Consider the following 21,751-nt stretch of genomic DNA (forward strand, 5'->3'; position numbering starts at 1 on the left):
TATAGTATTCATACCCCTGTCATCATAGATGAGTTTTGCCTATTTCTGGGCTTCCAATAAGTAGAATCATCCAGTATTTACTCTTTTTTCACATATTATGTCTGTGAAATTCACCTATGTGGGTGAGTATAGTTGCATATATATCTTCTTTTGAATATAGAATATACTACTTTTAATCTATTATTGAATATACCAATTTTTAAAAGTCTGTATACTGTTGATGGATTATTTGTTATGCGTTATCTTAGTGTTGCCTATTATGACTAAAGACACTACGAACATTCTTGTACATACTTTTTGATGTGCATATTCACCTTTCTTTTGAGAACTGAATTTCTGAGTCATATCATTAACCTATGTTTAGTGGCTAGTGTCTAACAGCATCTTAAGGTGATTGTATCAATTTACAGTCCTATCAGCAGAATATGAGAATTTCAGAGGAGCTTTATCCTCACCAAAACTTGGTATTTTTATGTCATTTTCTACCAATCCAGTAGGTTTATAGTGGTATCTAGTTCTTCTGCCTTTTCATACTGTTCATGGACTGGAAGAAACACAAGCTGGAATCAAGATTGCCGGGAGAAATATCAATAACCTCAGATATGCAGATGACACCACCCTTATGGCAGAAAGTGAAGAGGAACTAAAAAGCTTCTTGATGAAAGTGAAAGTGGAGAGTGAAAAAGTTGGCTTAAAGCTCAACATTCAGAAAACGAAGATCACAGCATCCGGTCCCATCACTTCATGGAAAATAGATGCGGAAACAGTGGAAACAGTGTCAGACTTTATTTTTCTGGGCTCCAAAATCACTACAGATGGTGACTGCAGCCATGAAATTAAAAGACGCTTTCTCCTTGGAAGGAAAGTTATGACCAACCTAGATAGCATATTGAAAAGCAGAGACATTACTTTGCCAACAAAGGTACATCTAGTCAAGGCTATGGTTTTTCCTGTGGTCATGTATGGATGTGAGAGTTGGACTGTGAAGAAGGCTGAGCACCAAAGAATTGATGCTTTGGAACTGTGGTGTTGGAGAAGACTCTTGAGAGTCCCTTGGACTGCAAGGAGATCCAACCAGGACATTCTGAAGGAGATCAACCCTGGGATTTCTTTGGAAGGAATGATGCTAAAGCTGAAACTCCAGTACTTTGGCCACCTCATGCTAAGAGTTGACTCATTGGAAAAGAATCTGATGCTGGGAGGGATTGGGGGCAAGAGGAGAAGGGGACAACAGAGGATGAGATGGCTGGATGGCATCACTGACTCGATGTACGTGAGTCTGGGTGAACTCCAGGAGTTGGTGATGGACAGGGAGGCCTGGCGTGCTGCGATTCATGGGGTCACAAAGAGTCAGACATGACTGAGCGACTGATCTGATCTGATCTAGTTCTTTTAATTTGCGTTTATCTCGTAACTAATAATGTTAAATACCATTTCATTTGCTTTTTGGCCATTTGGATATGTACTTTTGTGATATGATCAAGTGTTGGTGTGCGTTTTTAAGTTCGGTTGTACATCTTTTTTCTTATTGACTTGTGGGAGTGCTTTTTATAATCTGAATACTATTCTGTTTTCTCTTGAAAAAACATTCTCTAAATTCTGAGATTTCCCTTTTTTTCTCTCTTTGTGGTTTATTTTGATGAACAGAATGTTTCTATTTTAAATTAAAAACAAAAGATTTTTGTTTTCATGACGTATAAGAAATCTTTGCTTATCAGCTCATTAAGATATTCTAGAAACTTTATTATCTTAACTTTCAGCATTTAAATCCGTGGTGCATCTTGAATTAAATTTTGCCTGCAATGTGAGTAGGGGGTCAAATTCTCCTCCAAAGATACACGTTTGGTTGTCTCATTGACCCACAGCTATCTGTTGTATAGACCATACTTTTCACAAGAGATTACAGTGGAAGCATTATTTACATTCAGGAAGCTGTGCATGGGTTCTCCTAATTTTCCTTGGCTTTCTGTTACAGTTTATCCTTATATCACTACTCTAATTACTACATAATTTATGGTAAATTTCATTATCTAGTCTTAAAAGTGCTCCGACTTTGTTGTTCTTCTTCAAGAAAGATCTACTCTGCTACTTTTTATCCATTTCATTTATGTACAGATTTTAGTACTAGCCTATCAATTTGCACAATAAATGTTCAAATTTTCTCTGAGATTGTAATAAATCTATAAGTCAATTTGGAAGAACTGATTTTTTTTTAGAATATTGCATTTTTACATTCATGAACATAGAATAACAACCCTATTTAACTTAAAATCTCTGTCCACTATACTCTGTATTTTCTTCATAGTGTTCTTGTACATTTTTTATTAGGTTTACTTCTAGCTATTTGACATTTTCTGATATTATTTTGTTTTTGTATACCAACCTTATATCCAGTCACTTTCTGAAATCACTTACTTATCTCTCAAGTCTTTTGAATATTCTGTACCCACAATCATATCACCTGAGCATAATAAGTTTTCTTCTTCTTTTTTTTTTTTCCTAATTCGTATGCCTTTTGTTTATTTTTCTTGCTCTATTGTCCTAACTAGTACCTTCAGTACAATGTTAAATAGTGGTGATTTTAGAAGTCATCTTTTGCTAGTTCCTGGTCTCAGGGTAAAAGCTTCCACTACAAAGTCAGACGTGTAATATAGGTTTCTTTCACAAACTCTATATTTGATTGGGTTAACCTCCTTAGCATCTCCTTACCTTTCCAAGAAGTTAATATATGATGATGATGTTGATGATTCTATACATGATTTGGCTTTTATCACTTTGCAGGCTTATGACATTGATTTACAAGCATTAAACCATGTATTCCTAGAACAAATTGACTTAGCTATAAAGTATTATTATTTTATATACCACTAAATTTGTTCTGCTAATATATTTTTTTTAGGATTTTTGCCTTTGTATTCAAGAAGATGCTATGCCTATAAATCTTTCTAGTAAAATTCTTTTCAGATTTTGATGTCAACATTGTGCCTATTTGATTAGGAAATGTTTCCTATGTTTCTCTTTTCTGAAAGAGTTTGATGTAAGATTGATGTTATTTGTCTTAGCACATCATCTTTTGGGGATAATGTTCCACGAGCACTTGAAGGTGCATTTTTTCAGGTGTTATGGCTACTAAAACCTCAATTCCTCCGTTTGATAGTTGTATTTTTAAAAATCTTTATTTTTAGTGATTTGGAGAGTTTTCTATAAGTTATTGACAGAAGAATGCTAAATCTCTTATTATAATTGTTTGTGTGTGTTTCCTGCTCAGTCATAGCCTACTCTTGGCTACCCCATGGACTGTTGCCTGCTAGATTCCGCTTTCTATGAGACTTACCAGGCAGGAATACTGGAGTGATTTGCCATTTCCTATTCCAGGGGGTCTTCCCAACCTAGGGATCGAACATGGGTGGGTTTCTCTAAGTTAAGTTTTTAGTTCTGTCAAACTTGACCTCATAGTTTGAGGATATGTATTAGGGCATACACATTTAGAACAGTTAAATCATTGTATAATTAACCCTTTTAAAATAATAAAATTTCACTCTTTAACTCTAGTTTCCCTCTTTACATATTGAAAATGGTTATAAAATTTTTTCTAAGAAAAATTAAGAGAGCATGGAATCTGATTTTACGATCAGAGAAGGCCTGCATAAGGTGAAATATTGATAAAGATGTGAAAATAAAGTGAAGGGATAACCATCAGATAATACTATACATGGCTAAGTGGTATGGAAATGAAAAAAGGGATTTTTTTTAGTATACTAAAGGAACCCAAAATGCACAAGAAGTAGAACTGATGAGTGGGCTTCCTTGGTAGCTCAGCTGGTTAAGAATCCACCTGCAGTGCAGAAAACCCCTGTTCAATTCTTGGGTCAGGAAGATCCCCTGGAGAAGGGATAGGCTACCCACTCCAGTATTCATGGGCTTCCCTGGTGGCTCAGCTGGTAAAGAATCTGCTTGTAATGTGGGAGACCTGGGTTTGATCCCTGGGTTTGTAAGATCCCCGGAGGAGGGCATGGCAATCCACTCCTGTACTCTTGCTTGGAGAATCCCCATGGACAGAGGAGCCTGGCAGGCTACTCTCATGGGATTGCAGAGTTGGACACGACTGAGCGACTAAGCACAATACGGCACAGTACTGATTAGTGGTGGAGAATAACCTGAGATCAGGAAGAAACATGAAAATGATCAGGCAACAGTCCACATAAAGCCCATGATATGATTTCAAGAACTTTGAATTTTATTCAAATGTGATAGAAAATTATTACTTGGTTTTGAGCAAAGGAGTTAAATGTATTATTGTTTTAAATGGATAAATTTGTTTCTAATACAGAGATTATAGTTTAGGGGAGCTAAGAATTAAAGCTAAATACCAATTAGGAAGGTATTGTTACTTTTCTTTCCTTTGATAATTTTTACTGTTTTTTTTTTTATTGCCATCACTTAATTTTCAAATAATCTTAACAACTTCAGATGACATAATCAAATTATCAAAGTGTAACTGCTTTTTTTGTGTTGTTCTTTCTTTCTTTTACTTTCCTATATACAAATGCAAGACTTATCTAACCAGTCTTATCTAACCAGTCTTATCTAACCAGACTTATCTAACTTCCTTTTCATCTTATTTAGGTCATAACAGTAGTTCCTTTGGATTAAGTCTAAACTCTTCTTTAAGATATCCCAAAAGAGTTGTAGTCATCTATTCAAACTGATTTTTCACTCCCAGCCAACAAATACTGAATGCTTACATATGGTGGGCACCATGCTTGGTATCAGCATATGTACATAGACAGATATGACACGGTCCCTAGTCTAGAAGATATCGGAAATATATTTGAATTTTACGGTGAATTACAATTGCTATAAAAGAAGTGAATATAAAACTGTCTTAATAAATTTGCCTCAAACAAAAAGCCTGGATAAGTCTGCCATGAAGTTTTTATATTGGTTTGTTGCCTGTCTGAAATATTTGCATTTAACAAATGGTTAACCAAGGGTACACCGATAACCAAAATCAATTTATTTGGGTTTTTATTAAGCATGTGTGTGTGAATGCTCAGTCATGTCCGACTCTTTGCGACCCCATGGACTGAAGCCTGCTAGGCTCCTCTGTGCATGGAATTTTCCAGGCAGGAATACTGGAATGGGTTACAATTTCCTACTCCAGGGGATCTTCCTGACCCAGGGATTGAACCCACATCTCCTACATTGGCAGGAGGGTCCTTTACCACTAGCGCCACCTGGGAAGCCCATCAATTCACTTCAATTCAGTCACTCGGTCATGTCTGACTCTTTGCAACCCCATAGACTGCAGCATGCCAGACTTCCCTGTCTGTCACCACCTCGAGGAGCTTGCTCAAGATGCCATCCAGCCACCTCATCCTCTGTTATCGCCTTCTCCTCCTGCCTTCAGTCTTTCCAGGCATCAGGATCTTTTCTAATGAGTCAGGTGGCCAAATTATTGGAGCTTCAGTGTCAGCATTAGTAATGCCAATGAATATTCAGGATTGATTTCCTTTAGGATTGACTAGTTGGGTCTCTTTACATAAAGCCCATGCTGCTGCTGCTGCTAAGTCGCTTCAGTCGTGACTGAAGCAACCCCATAGAGGGCAGCCCACCAGGCTCCCCCATCCCTGGGATTCTCCAGGCAAGAACACTGGAGTGGGTTGCCATTTCCTTCTCCGATGAATGAAAGTGAAAAGTGAAAGTGAAGTCGCTCAGTCGTGTCTGACTCTTAGCAACCCCATGGACGCAGCCTACCAGGCTCCTCCGTCCATGGGATTTTCCAGGCAAGAGTTTTGGAGTGGGTGCCATTGCCTTCTCCAACATAAAGCCCATAGTTTGCCTTAAATTTTTAAATGCTGAGAAGTGAGGGATCTGAAATTTTTATCCTGCATGCAATCTAACAAGGTAGGCTGCCACACTTTCAAGGAGGCTGACAGAAGAAATGAGACATGTATTACTTGTCAGGCAGCAGAAATGTCATGCTGATATTTATTCCCCTTTGCCCTCAAGTTCCATAGAGAAGAATTCCCCCTTGGGAATTGGGAGGCCTACGAAACCCTACATTTTATAAGGACTGCAAAAATCTGCTTGTTTTATGCTCTAGAGGAAGTCATTATTTTCTTACACCAGAACGCAAACAAATTTTGCCTCTGCACCACAAGAAGACACTCAGAAACTATATTTTCCAAGTCTGTTAGCTATAATATATTAACATCTTTGGAAAGATAGTCCAGAACAAAAGATGTCATAAATCACACAGAAGTGTTAAGAGACGTAAAGAAAGCTATCTCCCAACAATATGTACCCCTAGTATGTATGTGGCAGATTTTCTCACATATAGCCACTCCAATGGCTACTGTGAATAATCTGACAGGGGCTAGGACAAAATTCATTAGGCTATCCTCATGATACATTTGATGATGGTTACCAGACTTCATTAAAGGTTACCCAGTTGTAACCTTTATGATGGAAGTAAACTCCAATGCTATGAAGAGCAATATTGGATAGAAACCTGGAATGTTAGGTCCATGAATCAAGGCAAACTGGAACTGGTCAAACAGGAGATGGCAAGAGTGAACACTGACATTTTAGGAAACAGTGAACTAAAATGGACTGAAATGGGTGAAATTTAACACAGATGACCATTATATCTACTACTGTGGGCAAGAATCCCTTAGACTAAACAGAGTAGCCATCATAGTCAACAAAAGAGTCCAAAATGCAATACTTTGATGCAATTTGAAAAACAACAGAATGATCTCTGTTCATTTCCAAGGCAAACCATTCAATATCACAGTAATCCAAGTCTATGCCCTGACCAGTAATGCTGAAGAAGCTGAAATTGAACGGTTCTATGAAGACCTACAAGACCTTCTAGAACTAACACCCACAAAAGATGTCCTTTTCATTATAGGGGACTGGAATGCAAAAGTAGGAAGTCAAGAAACACCTGGAGTAACAGGCAAATTTGCCTTGGAGTACAGAATGAAGCAGGGTAAAGGTTAATAGAGTTTTGGCAAGAGAATGCACTGGTCATAGCAAACACCCTCTTCCAACAACACAAGAAAAGACTCTACACATGGATATCACCAGATGTTCAATACCGAAATCAGACAGATTATATTCTTTGCAGCCAAAGAATAGAGAAGCTCTATAAAATCAGCAAAAACAAGACCAGAAGCTGACTGTGGCTCAGACCATGAACTCCTTATTGCCAAATCCAGACTTAAATTGAAGAAAGTAGGGGAAACCACTAGACCATTCAGGTATGACCTAAATCAAATCCCTTATGATCATACAGTGGAAGTGACAAATATATTCAAGGGATTAGATCTGTTAGACAGAGTGCCTGAAGAACTATGGATGGAGGTTCGTGACGTTCTCCAGGGGACAGGGATCAATACCATCCTGAAGAAAAATAAATGTAAAAAGGCAAAATGATTGTCTGATGAGGCCTTACAAATATCTGGAAATAGTAGAGAAGTGAAAAGCAAAGAATAAAAAGAAAGATATACTCATTTGAATGCAGAGTTCTAAAGAATAGCAAGGAAAGATAAGAAAGCCTTCCTCAGTGATCAGTGCAAAGAAATAGAGGAACATAATAGAATGGGAAAGTCTAGAGATGTCTTCAAGAAAATTAGAGATACCAAGGGAACTTTTCATTCTAAGATGGGCATAATAAAGGACAGAAATTGTTTGGCCCTAACAGAAGCAGAAAATATTAAGAAGAGGTGGCAAGAATACACAGAAAAACTATGCAAAAAAGGTCTTCGTGACCCAAATAATCACGATGGTGTGATCACTCACCTAGAGCCAGACATCCTGGAATGCGAAGTCAAGTGGGCCTTAGAAAGCATCACTATGAACAAAGCTAGTGGAGGTGATGGCATTCCAGTTGAGCTATTTCAAATCCTAAAAGATGATGCTGTTACAGTGCTGCACTCAATATACCAGCACATTTGGAAAACTCAGCAGTGGCCACAGGACTGGAAAAGATCAGTTTTCATTCCAATCCCAAAGAAAGGCAATGCCAAAGAATGCTCAAACTACTGCACAATTGTACTCATCTCACACGCTAGCAAAGTAATGCTCAAAATTCTCCAAGCCAGGCTTCAACAGTACATGAACCGTGAACTTCCAGATCTTTAAGCTCGATTTAGAAAATGCAGGGGAACCAGAGATCAAATTGCCCACATCTGTTGGATCATTGAAAAAGAAAGAGTTCCAAAAAAAAATATCTACTTCTGCTTTATTGACTATGCCAAATCTCTTGACTGTGTGGATCACAACGAACTGCAGAAAATTCTTAAAGTGATAGGAATACCAGACACCCTGACCTGCCTCCTGAGAAATCTGTATGCAGGTCAAGCTGCAACAGTTAGAACTGGACATGGAACAACTAACTGGTTGTACATCAACACTATATATTGTCACCCTGCTTATTTAACTAATATGCAGAATGCATCATGAGAAAAGCTGGACTGAATGAATCACAAGCTGGAATCAAGATTGCCAGGAGAAATATCAGTAACCTCCGATATGCAGATGACACCACCTTTATGGCAGAAAGTAAAGAACTAAAAAGCTTCTTGATGAAATTGAAAGAGGAGAGTTAAAAAGCTGTCTTAAAACTCAACATTTAAAAAACAAGGATCATGGCATCTGGTCCCATCACTTCATGGCAAATAGATAGGGAAACAATGCAAACAGTGACAGACTTTATTTTTTGGGCTCCAAAATCACTACAGATGGTGACTGCAGCCATGAAATTAAAAGACACTTGCTCCTTAGAAGAAAAGCTATGACCAACCTAGACAGTATTTTAAACACAGAGACACTACTTTGCCAACAAAGGCCTGTCTAGTCAAAGCTATGGTTTTTCCAGTAGTCATGTATGGATGTGAGAGTTGCACCATAAAGAAAGCTGAGTGCTTAAAAATTGATGCTTTTGAACTGTGGTTCAAAAGAAGACTCTTCAAGAGAAGACTCTTGAGAGTCCTTTGGACTACAAGGGGATCCAACCAGTCAATCCTAAAGGAAGTCAGTCCTGAATATTCATTGGAAGGACTGATGCTGAAGCTGAAACTCTAATACTTTAGCCACCTGATGGGAAGAGCTGTATCACTGGGAAAGACTCTGATGCTGGGAAAGATTGAAGGCAGGAGGAGAAGGGGACGATAGAGGGTGAGATGACTAGATGGCATCACTGACTTGATGGACATGAGTTCAAGCAAGCTCCGAAAGTTGGTGATGGACAGGGAGGCCTGGCGTGCTGCAGTCCATGGGGTCGCAAAGAGTCGGACACGACTGAACGACTGAAGTGAACTGAACCAGGCATTTCCTCTTTAAGCTTCTGCATTGAACTTCCTCTTGGACTTCAGCTTTATTCTAGATACAGCTGGAAGTCTTAGCTATTACACAGACTCTTTCTTGACCCTCAAAGAAGAATTCTAAGGCAATTCTGCCATGTAAAACAACCCTGGCCAGTGAACTGAGACTTACCTGAATGCTTTCAAGGCCATAGTGGTGTTTTCTTAAACATTTGCAGGTGAAATATGACAAGGACACCTTCCAGGTGGCATTTGTCCACACCATAGGAAGACTGATAATCCAGAGGTATTTTATGAGGGGGTGGAAGCAGGGACTGGTGCAAGATATGGGACCATCACCCAATATCATGATAGACTTAGGAAAATGACTGTCACAGTGTAGTCACAGACTCCTGGAAGGGGGTGGCAGGCCCAGCTCTGAGTTAAATTTAAGGTGTTTGCACAAGCTTGGGAGGGCCCCCAAAGGACATTTTTCTTATGGTGGGAGGTTTCAAGAGTAGTTCTGAAGGACAGAAGATCATTAATGTCCTTCCCTTCCCTATACCTCTCAGAATCTGAGGTTTTCTTTTCAAAGATATGAGCAGTTCTCCTAGTTTAAGAAGTGATTCTAACTGCATTGTGTGTCCCGCTTCAGTAGTTATAACTTCACATTATTAATGTGATTAAAATGATTCTCTATTCACACCTAGACCTTTTGTCTGGAAGGGTTCAGAAGAGGAACAAGTGCATTTTTATAAAACTTAACCAGAATTAACTTTGTATACCCTAAGCCTCTTTTTGTCAGGCTTCATCCTAAGAATGTGTCAGTCAAGCTGGCCTGGAACTTCCTATTAGGGAAAGAAATATATTCTATGCCTAGGAATGATCAAGAGAAAATCCTGAGCTGTCAATATATGTCTGTGTCATCCTCCATGTATTTTTGCATAATTATTACATAGGAAGTAGCTGCAAGGGTATGGCCCCTTTCTGAGGACAGCCACATAACTGATTAAATTGCCTTATCTAGGCATGTGGACAGAAGGAAGTGAGAGTAGTGAACTCAGTCTATCAGATCATTGTTGAGTTAGCTTTTGTGATAAAAACCACATAACTGTCAGGCTCTAATGGTTCAGAAAACAGAAAAATTATACAGATGAATTCCAAGGGCCATAGCTATATGGCTGAAGTTAGTTAATAGATAACTGAAAAGGTATCAACATTGATATTGGAAGGGAGAGTTTAGAAAGTGTGTTTTGATATTCGTAATGGGCCAAGTTTCCAAGAATTGTAAGGATTCTGAGGTGCAACGAAAGTTATCAAGAAGTGTTAGGATTATTTTGAAAATGGCATGAGTCAACTTGGGTAGAAGAGGAGGAAACTGCTGGGGCTAAGAGTCAGGGATTATAGAAGGAAAAAAAGATCAAGACATGGCTTTAGAATCTGTAGGACTTGTTCAACTCTAAGTAACCTGTGGCTTAGAGCAAGTCTGATTCTAGTTTCATATGTTAAATGAAAGGATTGTACTAGTTGGCATGAAAAAATTTAGATATACATACGCAAATAAGCAATGCAGGAGACCCCAGTTCAGTTCCTGGGTTGGGAAGATCCGCTGGAGAAGGGGTAGGCTACCTACTTCAGTCTTCTTGGGCTTCCCTTGTGGCTCAGCTGGTAAAGAATCTGCCTGCAATGTGGGAGACCTGGGTTTGATCCCTGGGTTGGGAAGATCCCCTGGAGAAGGGAAAGGCTACCCACTTCAGTATTCTGGCCTGAAGAATTCCATGGACTGTATAGAGTGGGACACAACTGAGTGAGTTTCACTTTCATTTTCATGCAAATAAGCATGAAGGTAACTCCCAGCTCTTCTGATAGCCTTATTTCATAGTCTTTCAAAGTTGGATTATAGGGTAAAAATTTCTTCTTTGATAAAAAGTCCAATGTATGTATATTCAAATGTTGTGAATGCATGATTGCAAATTTATCTGAATTCAACTTTATGTTTTTCTGTTTCCCTGGTTTTATTTGTCCTCACATGTGTGTTTAATTCTATCCAGTTTTATCATGATATTATCACGTGTAGACTCATGTATCCACCACCACAATCAGGATACAAAATAGTTCCATCATTATAAGAATCCATCATGTTGCCCCTCTAGCCTCAGCCACCTCCCCAGTCCAGTATCTTGCCATTGGCAACCATTCATCTGTCCTCCATTTCTATAATGTTGTCATGTCAAGAATGTTATATAAATGAGTCATGCAATTTGTAACATTTGCGGATTGTTTTTTTCACTCATCTTAATTCCCTTGAAAGTCTTCCAAGTTGTGTGTGTCCATGCTGTGCTCTGCTTAGTGGGTCAGTCGTGTCCTACCCTTTGTGATGCCATGGACAGTGGCCTGCCAGGCTCCTCTGTCCATGGGATTCTTCAGGCAAGAATACTGGAGTGGGTAACCATTCCCTTCTTCCAGGGGATCTTCCCAAACCAGGGATCGAACCTGGGTCTCCTGCACTGCAGACAGATTCTTTACTGTCTGATCTACCATATTACACTTATTTTTTTAAGTAGATAAATTTAGATTTTTAGTTGGAATTTCAATATCAAACTCTCAAAAATTAATAGAACAAATAGGCAGAAAAGTAGAAGGATATATTAGACCTGAAAATCACTGTGAAGTGATTCAACTTAATTCAGATTATACAATGTTCACACAACAGCAAAATACAAATTCTATTAAAGTTCCCATAAACCAGGAGACATGAACAATTTTATTTTTAATATGTAAATAAATTTTGATTTAGTCTTCTAATAAACAGAAAGCTTTCCAAATTCTCAGTTGTAAATTAAGGAATATCTGAGCAGAAGGTTTTCTTAAGCAATAAATGAAATTTGTATATGCCCAGCAGTAAGAAAGACATATTAATATACATTTTTAAACAGTAGAATATTTATAAGTATGACCAATTCCTCCTGATGTTTTGAGTTTTTTTTCCTCAACATACTAGATACTATCATGTATATTTGATATTAATAAGCTTGAACTGGTATAAATCAGTAGTCTTGCTAACATTTTTGTTTGAGATTATATAATTACCAAGTATCTTTAGCATTTTATATTGCACCTTCTATTTATGTCTCTAAAATTTTTAAAAGACTAAAGTTAAAGAATTATTCTAGAATCTTAAAAATGTCTGTCACCTTATATTAAACAAAATAATAAAAGCTATTTTCAAATTTTTCTACACTTTTAGGTATTAATAGAACTAAAAATTTCCCCAAACTTTATGTAGCTTTTCCAAGGAAGAAACGTCTCTATGGTATCATCTATATGATATAGCCACTCACCTCTTTGTACCTCTGTGATCAGAAGCAACAAAGGTCAATCACATATCTCCAATATTTGGAAGACAGCATCCTCATTGTCTGCCCTGACCACTGCAAGCTATATGCAACATACTCCTAAAACACATGAATGACTGCCTGCCTCGGGGCTGGGGAATGGAAATGGGTAGCTGTTACTATGCTAAGAATTGATAATGACCAAAATTAACCATTTTCCCCAGGGCATTACAAGCCCTCAGTAGACTCTAGACTTCTAAAATGGTTATACTGGACAGATTCTGTGGGTTCAGTTGTTGTGTAGGTTGGGAGACAGTTTCCTGGTGCTACCTAATCCACCATGATCCCAGAATCCTCTGGCATTTTGCCTTTTGTAGTATTGTCTCCACATCTCTTCATTTTAGCAGTTTTACAGAATAAGAATATTAATTTAACGATAAGTGATATGTCTCGGACCTTGATCTTTCCTGGGATAGACCTAAATTTTCCTTGAATTGTCATACAGAATAAATATTTAAAAAACCTCAGCCACGCATACTGCTTGCAATTTTGCATTTAGTAGCCCCTCTTATGGAGAAGGCAATGGCACCCCACTCCAGTACTCTTGCCTGGAAAATCCCATGGATGGAGGAGCCTGGAAGGCTGCAATCCATGGGGTTGCTAAGAGTCGGACACAACTGAGCGACTTCAGTTTCACTTTTCACTTTCATGCACTGGAGAAGGAAATGGCAACCTGCTCCAGTGTTCTTGCCTGGAGAATCCCAGGGACGGGGAAGCCTGGTGGGCTGCCGTCTATGGGGTCACACAGAGTCGGACACGACTGAAGTGACTTAGCAGTAGCAGCAGCAGCCCCTCTTAAGTCAGATATATATTCTTAAACCAGGTATAACAAGCATATAACTGTGACATATGTGTTAATAATCTCTTCCCAGGTGGAACTGAACAATGTACTGGTGCACATGTGTGTTCTTTTTACATAGATATTCAGATAACATAAATTTGATTAGATTACCTAAGACTGAATGCTGTAAGCAATGGTCTGCCATTGCACTGCTGGTCTGTAGTCCGGATGTCTTAGTCTTGCCTTTCCAATGGTCTTTCAAGAGACAGTCAAGAAACACTGAAGCTATATAAATGGAAAATTGAATTTAAGTCTTAGTTTATAGTCATTCCAGTTTTTAAAACATAAATATGTTTGATCATTTTAGAAACTTTTAAAAATCAAGTTCATTGGTATTATGACCATCCTTTTTCCTTAAAGATTTTTTAAAAATTATAGAACCAAAGAATATTATTTAAGCCATATTAGATAAGCCAAGCAAATAAAATTTAGATAATGATATCCTAATTTTTTTATGATATCCTAAATTATACAATACTAGTGTAACTAGCACAGTTCCATTGTAGAAAGATAAAAAGTTTGAAAATTACCTAAATGGAATAAAAATCTTATAAGATGAAGAGTGAAGTGACAAAATCATTTCAAATTTTATATTTTTATCATTCAAACCTTTGAATTAGAGAATATAATATCAGGAACCACGTTCCATATATTGCCACAAAATTCTTTTTTTTCCATATATCCAGAAAATTTGTGAAATTTTGAACTAAAATTAAGTAAAAGCTAACTTACAGATAGTATTTTCAGAAAAAGTGATACTAATATGTTAAAATAATATACATTTTAAATAGTGAGGATTGCTGGAAAATATTATAATTTGCATAATAAAAAGTTAAACGATTATGTCCTTCAGTTACTTCTAGAGTTGGCTCAGAGTCCTAGTTCTCAAACAGTTTAATACACTGAACAATCTGTACTTCTCATTTTTTAGAACATGTGAGTACTCAAGGTTTTACTTTATTCTACTTGGGGATGAAAAATTTTATCCCATTTTTTTAGAATGTTTGCATTAAACAGATTCATAACGAGAGCAAGTAGCAAATTTTCCTCTAAGTAGAAATGCTGATATACTTTCTTAACATTGGTAGTGTGTAAGACAGTTTAAAAGAATCTTTATAAAAGTTATGCAAACTAAATTATGTACATTAATGTTATTATTTGTTCAGGCTGCCTTAGAGAAGGAATGGCTTGCTTTAGATTCCGCCCGCTTCCCTTCACAAACACTGCTTCTTCCAAACCAGCTGCACTGGCCAAAGGTAACATGTCATGGAAATCTCTTAGTGCTCGATCTTTGCTCATTTCTTAAGGTTGTGCTATGCTGCAGTGATTAATAATACAATTTATTGACTTGAAAAACACAATTACTTTTAGAAGCCTCTGACTTCCTCCTCATCCCCAGATGTAATTTTTCATGTAGCTTTTCTTTCATTTGCTCCTAATTTTTTTTCTTTATTTTGGATTTCTTTCAACACTTTATTTCACAGTAGCAAAAAAAAAAAAAAATATATGATATGCTTCAGCTGCATAAAATCACTAGTTGACAGCACTTTAAAAATACAAAAATATGCATTAAAAGGGCAACAGCTGAAGATTCTCAGTCAGAGGTCAATGAACTGTAATATCTGTTATTTATTTGATAATCTTTGAAGTTTTTGTTTTCTGAATTTTTTAATGATCTTTTCAATTAATCATTTTGTATATGCAAACTATACAAAAAGTATACCTCTCACCACAACAAGAAAGGACATTTGTATGTCTAGTCTATAAATTTCATTTTATTACAATTTTTAATTTTTATATGTTTTTCTTAAACTACTCAGTAATATGTATGTAAAGTAATACAATATAAATGTTAGATTTTTTCAATTTATTTTATATGTATGTACATTTTTTTCTGGCAAGTTCTCTGGAATCTTAAAATATGATGATACTTCACTTAATTTACCAAGTCATCCAGCTCAAGCATGGCTATGTAATGAGAAAGAAAATGTGCTTTCATCAGAACACACACAATTTAATAGCAGGTAAGCTAAATTGCTCTTTTAGAGGATCAACCTTTAATGAATGACAAGGATATTATACTCCTTAAAAAAATTGTAAGATTATGAAAATATGTATGAATTTGCTTGTTTAGAACATGGCAGAGCATTTGTATTAAAAATTTAATGATTTTATGGAGTTTTCAGTGTAAGAAAAATGTGTGATATATATTCATTAAAGCAAATCCAAAGTATCAGTGAAATAATATTATTAACTATTGTATACAAATGGACTTTTAAATACTGCTATATAGGTAGAGATAAGAATTAGAATAAAAATTCCAATGTTGTTTCTTTCGACAATAGGATTGAAATATGCTTCAAGTAATTGAAATGTAAACATTTTAAATTAATGGCTGACTTTTATTACTTTTCAAGATAAAGTTTTTTCTGTAACTTAAATATATTTTATTTCCAAGTGTGAGACAACATAAACAGCTTGTAGTTTTAAAAAGTGCTGATATACTTGTGTTGATTCAGTCAAGTGTGGTTTTGTCCTATTGCTAGATCAGAAAATAGAACTTTATCCAGACTACCTGAAGCAAAGACCAGCAGAAAGAGTCTGCTAAAGTCTGAAAAAGAAGAAAAAATTTCAGAAGAATGGTATGTAGTTCATTTAACCCTAACATATTAAGAAATTTAGATACTTTAAATATCCAAAACAGGTATTTTTCAAGATTTCAAGAATATCTTTATTAGTTTTTAAGAAACTATACCTCTGTTAAATTTAGATTCTTAAATGGGAATTCAAATTTGTTTTGGTATGATATAATTCAGATACGTATGTTTATATGTATATGCATAATATAAATATAGTCTGAGGATTTTTGCCTTTATTAAATTTGATCTTTTAATAGGGGTTTTAAGGATATTTCTACTGCTCAGCAGATGCTGAAGAGAGCACAGAAAATGAAATCAAAGAAATTAAGGAAAAAATTAGGTGGGTAATCAATGCTCAATAACTGTGTATCTGACATTGAAAATATAATCATTTAAACTATTTTTAGCAAATTGTATTTAATAAGCATAGAAATAAAATGCACAGATATGAGACTGTCTAAGGTAATACTCCATAAAAATCATAAGAAAAATGTAGAGAAATTTATGATATTGCATTTAATGATTTATTATACTCTTAAATGCTATTTTTACTTTCCCCTGTTTCTTACCTACTTTGCTATTGATTATTCTATCTATTGTACACTGAGAATTATGCTGTAATTGCTTTCTAAGCTGGTTCGTCACAGCAAATGGTGATTCTAAAGAGCATCTGCTTCACGTGCTTATTCCTTTGTGTGTTTTTAAATTGCTTGATTATTCTATAAACTATTTCCATACATTTATCAGTTCCATGAATATCAGCTTTGACACTTTGGGAAACGAGCACAGTGAATATCTTTTGTGGTTATGCTGAACTTGCAAAATGTTCAAAGGCATCTTTCTTCTGTCCCACTTGCCAGGCTTTTCAAGTCATTTGTCTTTATTTGGACACCTCTAGTTGTTTTATTAAAATTACTTAATATGTGGAGTAATTTATAGATATTAGAGCAAGAAATAGGTGGTTAATGAATTTATAGCTATAATTAAGACAATTTATTTGTATATTTCATATAACTTTGTGTTTACTCATGGACTCATAGGCTCAGTATAAGTAACATGACATTCTTTTCTATCTGCTTCTCTCATTCATCAATTTCCTTTATAAAAATCTTAATGTCAGTGAAATGTTTCCATAAAAGTAAGATTACTCCTGAGACAAGCAAGGAGTCTATATTTATCCTATACTTCTAGCTTATACCAGTATACAAAGAAACACTCAGATTAATTTTTACCTTTATTAATTTTCTATTTATTATTTTGATCAATTCAATTATAGAATTCTAAGAAATATGTGTGTGTATAGGTATATATATAATTTTTAGAAACAAAATAACTAAGATACTGTTGGTTTCTGAGGAATAACTGATATTTGTTAACACAGCAGTTACTAGCCATTGATAAATTACTGATGACTCATTTTTATATTCATAAATGTTCAACTTTCCTTTTTTGCCCTTATATAGTGATATCTTAATTTTATCTTTTATCTTTTTAAGATAAGTGTGATTTTTTGTGTGTACTCAAAGATTTTTAGGTTTAAAGAATTAAAATGTCAAGGCTTTTTAGAGAAAATGTCAATATTTGCTTTGTTGTCAGATTGTTTAGTGCATCCTGTACTCTTATGTTGTAAACTCCTACCAAGTCCATCCGGGCTCTGTGAACTGTGGTTACCCAGGGAAATATAACCCCAAACTCTTAAAAATAGTGAGACTCTCCTTCAATTCTAAGGAAGTGGAATTCAGTGCAGTAATTCAGGGTAGTTTGATAATGTTGTATTGCTTTGATGGATATTTCTACTCACTTTCAACAGTATCAAAAGCAACATTTAAATAAATGTTTTGAGATTAATAAAAGTTACTGAAACTCCTGGAGCAAGTTCAAATACCAAAAGTAGCTTAAGAACTGATTCAGCCAGTGTTCAACACATATTTATTATTTATGTTCAAGATCTAATTTTTAAAATTATTTACAGTATTTGCAATAGTCTGTGCTAGTGAAGCTAAGGAAAATTTTGTCTTGTTAGACTCTGTCTCTGGAAATATATAAGTCTTTCTTGCTATTTCTAATAACTGAGTTTTTTTTTTTAGGTTGAGTACATTTTTAATAAATCAGCATAGTAGGTAATATTTTTAGAAAAATTTTATTAAGGAATATATGCTCAACATAAAAATAAAAATAAAAATCATTGCTTCAGTGGCCAAAAATTAGACATAATATTATGAAGCAAAAGTTAAACTTCTTTTTATCTGTCACAAGGGGGCATGATAGGGTAACAAAAGAAAAAGGAAAACCAGATATTCAAGCTAACAGGTATATCTTAAATTTAGTATTTTGCCAGTGGTCATTAAGTATGACCTGTTAGGTAAAGACCCAAAATGGCAGTCATATAATTTTTATAGAGATATTTATTCTAGTTACATGATTGTAAGCCAAATCACATTCTTATTACTGTGTGAGGTTTTGCGTCTTTCTATTCAGCTTTTGTTTTGTTTCTCAAAATAGTATTTTATCAAAATACTATCAGATTGATGAAATGAAACCAATTTTCAAAAATTTGCATTCTGAAGTGTGAAACAAAATGACGACCTTTAAATCCTTCTTACTCTTTTTCTCTACTCCCCCTTCACCACATATACCCAGAATAGATATAGTCAAGGTAAAATTAAAGAAGAAAAAGAAAATTAGTGGGATCCTGTACAATTATATTTTAATCTTTAGTAGGTAGATGATGTAGCATTTATCTCTTTTTGCATATGTGAGCAAATAATTTAAGACTCTGTAACTCAGTCTTTCTTCTTATAGAATAAAATTTTTTCTAGTGTTAATGCAATCAATTAATATATGCAATTAATTAATGAGTTGTGATATGCTATTAACTAATTTGGGCTTCCCTTATAGCCAGTTGGTAAAGAATCCACCTGCAATGTAAGAGACCCCAGTTCGATTCCTGGGTCGGGAAGATCCACTGGAGAAAGGATAGGCTACCCACTCCAGTATTCTTGGGCTTCCCCTGTGGCTCAGCTGGTTAAGAATCTGCCTGCAATGTGGGAGACCTAAGTTTGATCCCTGGGTTGTTAAGATCCCCTGGAGAAGGGAAAGGCTACCCACCTCAGTTTCCAGGCCTGGAGAACTCCATGGACTGTATAGTAAAGAGTTGGACATGACTGAGCGACTTTCACTTTCTTTGACATTTACTTTCTTTCACTTTCACTTTCAATTTGCCTCTAATGGCCATAATTTTAAACTTTTATTACTTAATACATTTAAATTATATTTTAAACATTTTAATTCTGTTAAATACTTCAACATTTATTAGTAATTTTCAAATATACAGTTTTATATGTCTATCTCTTACATGTCCAACTTGCCAGCTTGAAAATTTCAGGCCACAAGAGGGCAACATTGTTCATAAAACTGCGGGAGACTAACCAGCTCTGTGGGTGTAGTCACTCAGCTCTGTCTGACTCATGATCCCATGGACTGTAGCCTACCAGGCTCCTCCGTCCATGGAATTCTCCAGGCAAGGGGACTGGAGTGGGTTGCCGTTTCCTTCTTCAGGGGATATTCCTGACTCAGGGATTGAACCCAGGTCTCCTGCGTTGCAGGCAGATTCTTTACTGTTTAAGCCACCAGGGAAGTCCTGTGTGTGTGTGGGTATGTGGTTTTTTTTTTTTTTTTTTTCCCCATTTACTTGTTTAGTTTCCATCTGACACTTACTAACATTAATTTATAATCAAATCTATTTTTTCCGGCCTCCTCTGTCCATGGAATTCTCCAGGCAGGAATACTGGAGTGGGTAGCCATTTTCTTCTCCAGGGGATATTCCTGACCCAGGGATTGAACCCTGGTCTCCTGGGTGTAGGGAGAGTGTCAGATGGGACATTCAGAGAAGAGAAAATTAAATGGAATCCCTTCAGTCTAACAAAGCAGTGGGGCATAAATATAGAAGTATGGAAGCATTAATCCAAATTTCACCTTATAGCAAGTTGCTCAGTTGTTGGTGCTCTTAATAATATATCCTGTTTGTATCTTGTACATATATTTATTTAACCAAGGATTATGTCAATAATATTTGATTAAGATGAGAGTGAAAATAGGGCAAAAGGTAGGGGGTTAGTTATTTGAAGAAAGTTGCAGATAGGAGCAAGGCAATGGCAGCCCACTCCAGTACTCTTGCCTGGGAAATCCCATGGATGGAGGAGCCTGGTAGGCTGCAGTCCATGAGGTCGTGAAGAGTCAGACATGACTGAATGACTTCACTTTCACTTTTTACTTTACTGCATTGGAGAAGGAAATGGCAACCCACTCCAGTGTTCTTGCTTGGAGAATCCCAGGGACAGGGGAGCCTGGTGGGCTGCCATCTATGGGGTCGCACAGAGTCGAACACGACTGAAGTGACTTAGCAGCAGCAGCAGATAGGAGAGGAATACCAGTCAGGTTACTGATTAATGGAGAAACAAGGGGCTGAGAAAGCAAACAGTGTGGGAAGCCTTCAGAGGACTTTCAATATTGGGGACTTCCATTAGGATAAATAAGGTCATCTGCTTTAAGCAGAAGAGAGAGGATGGGGAGAAGGGTGAGGAGGAATTATTTGAAAGCCACAGGATGGAATCTAAAATTGTGAGGAGTTACCATGATTACTCAGTTTGGTATTGGGTTCTAATTGTTATCTGTAGTAAGCCATTGCTCTTTGCCTCATGATGGACCTAGGTGTGAACCAGTGATGACTGATCTTGTGTTTGTTGGGTCTTTGTTTTCTTGTCTTTTTGTTTTTACTGTCGTGTCATGGACAAAAGTGACTTCAGAATTTGGTGATCTGGGTAGGAATTTAGCAGATACCCAGTGAAGTCTGGAGGTTAGTGCTGCAGTGAAGAACATCATGTGTGAAGTGAGAGTTGCTGGTTTATTGAAAATCTAAGGGTCAATATCCTAAAGATATCATAATTGGTAGCAAAACTGAGATGAGCCAGATGGAGAAAGAGAGTGAGTGAGTGGTTTTAATGTGGAGCTCTCTTCAAAGAGTAGAGGTCTGTGTATAGGGATTTTAGTGGAGAACGAATGGTAAGTTTAAGGGCTAAGAATGTAAGGATGAAAACATAATGTGGCTTTCCAACATTTATCATATTTATGCATATCAAATTTCAGAGTTAGAAGAAAGATAAACCGGATGAAGAAAAGAAGGTAATTTCATTATAAAGATAGAACTCCCATTAGGGATATTGGGCTTTCCAGATGGCTCAGTGGTAAAGAATCTGCCTGCAATGCAGACGACCTGGGTTCAATCCCTGAGTCAGGAAGATCCCCTGGAGATGGCTACCCACTCCAGTATTCTTTGCTGGGAAATACTAAGGACAGAGGAGCCTTGTGGGGTAGCAAAGAGTCAGACACAACTGAGCACACACACATGTGCACACACACATTACTAGGGATAAGAATCATCTTGCAGCTGTTGATAATGCCTAGCAAAGTGTCAAGTACATGGAAAGCATTCAATAAATATGTGCTGATCCCATGTGAATGAAGAAAAAAGCTTGCAACTGTGTTGGTAACATTTAGTTATAGCCA

At 36.4% G+C, this 21,751-nt stretch overlaps 1 protein-coding gene across 4 annotated transcripts in view; it reads left to right on the plus strand.

The window, feature by feature from the left end:
- LRRIQ1 (leucine rich repeats and IQ motif containing 1) overlaps positions 1 to 21,751 on the plus strand; it is a 236,041-nt gene that overhangs the window by 120,995 nt on the left and 93,295 nt on the right. For all 4 annotated transcript variants that reach the window (XM_086403705.1, XM_086403709.1, XM_086403708.1 and 1 more), the window contains exons 19-22: positions 14,714 to 14,803; positions 15,450 to 15,571; positions 16,094 to 16,189; positions 16,444 to 16,526. In XM_086403705.1, coding sequence (XP_086259831.1) covers positions 14,714 to 14,803; positions 15,450 to 15,571; positions 16,094 to 16,189; positions 16,444 to 16,526 — 391 coding nt within the window. The remainder of the gene's footprint in view (positions 1 to 14,713; positions 14,804 to 15,449; positions 15,572 to 16,093; positions 16,190 to 16,443; positions 16,527 to 21,751) is intronic.

Source organism: Bos grunniens, chromosome 5, assembly GCF_055505025.1.
Source record: "Bos grunniens cultivar Pamir isolate PY7600 chromosome 5, Bosgru_T2T1.0, whole genome shotgun sequence".
Classification (NCBI taxonomy): domain Eukaryota; kingdom Metazoa; phylum Chordata; class Mammalia; order Artiodactyla; family Bovidae; genus Bos; species Bos grunniens.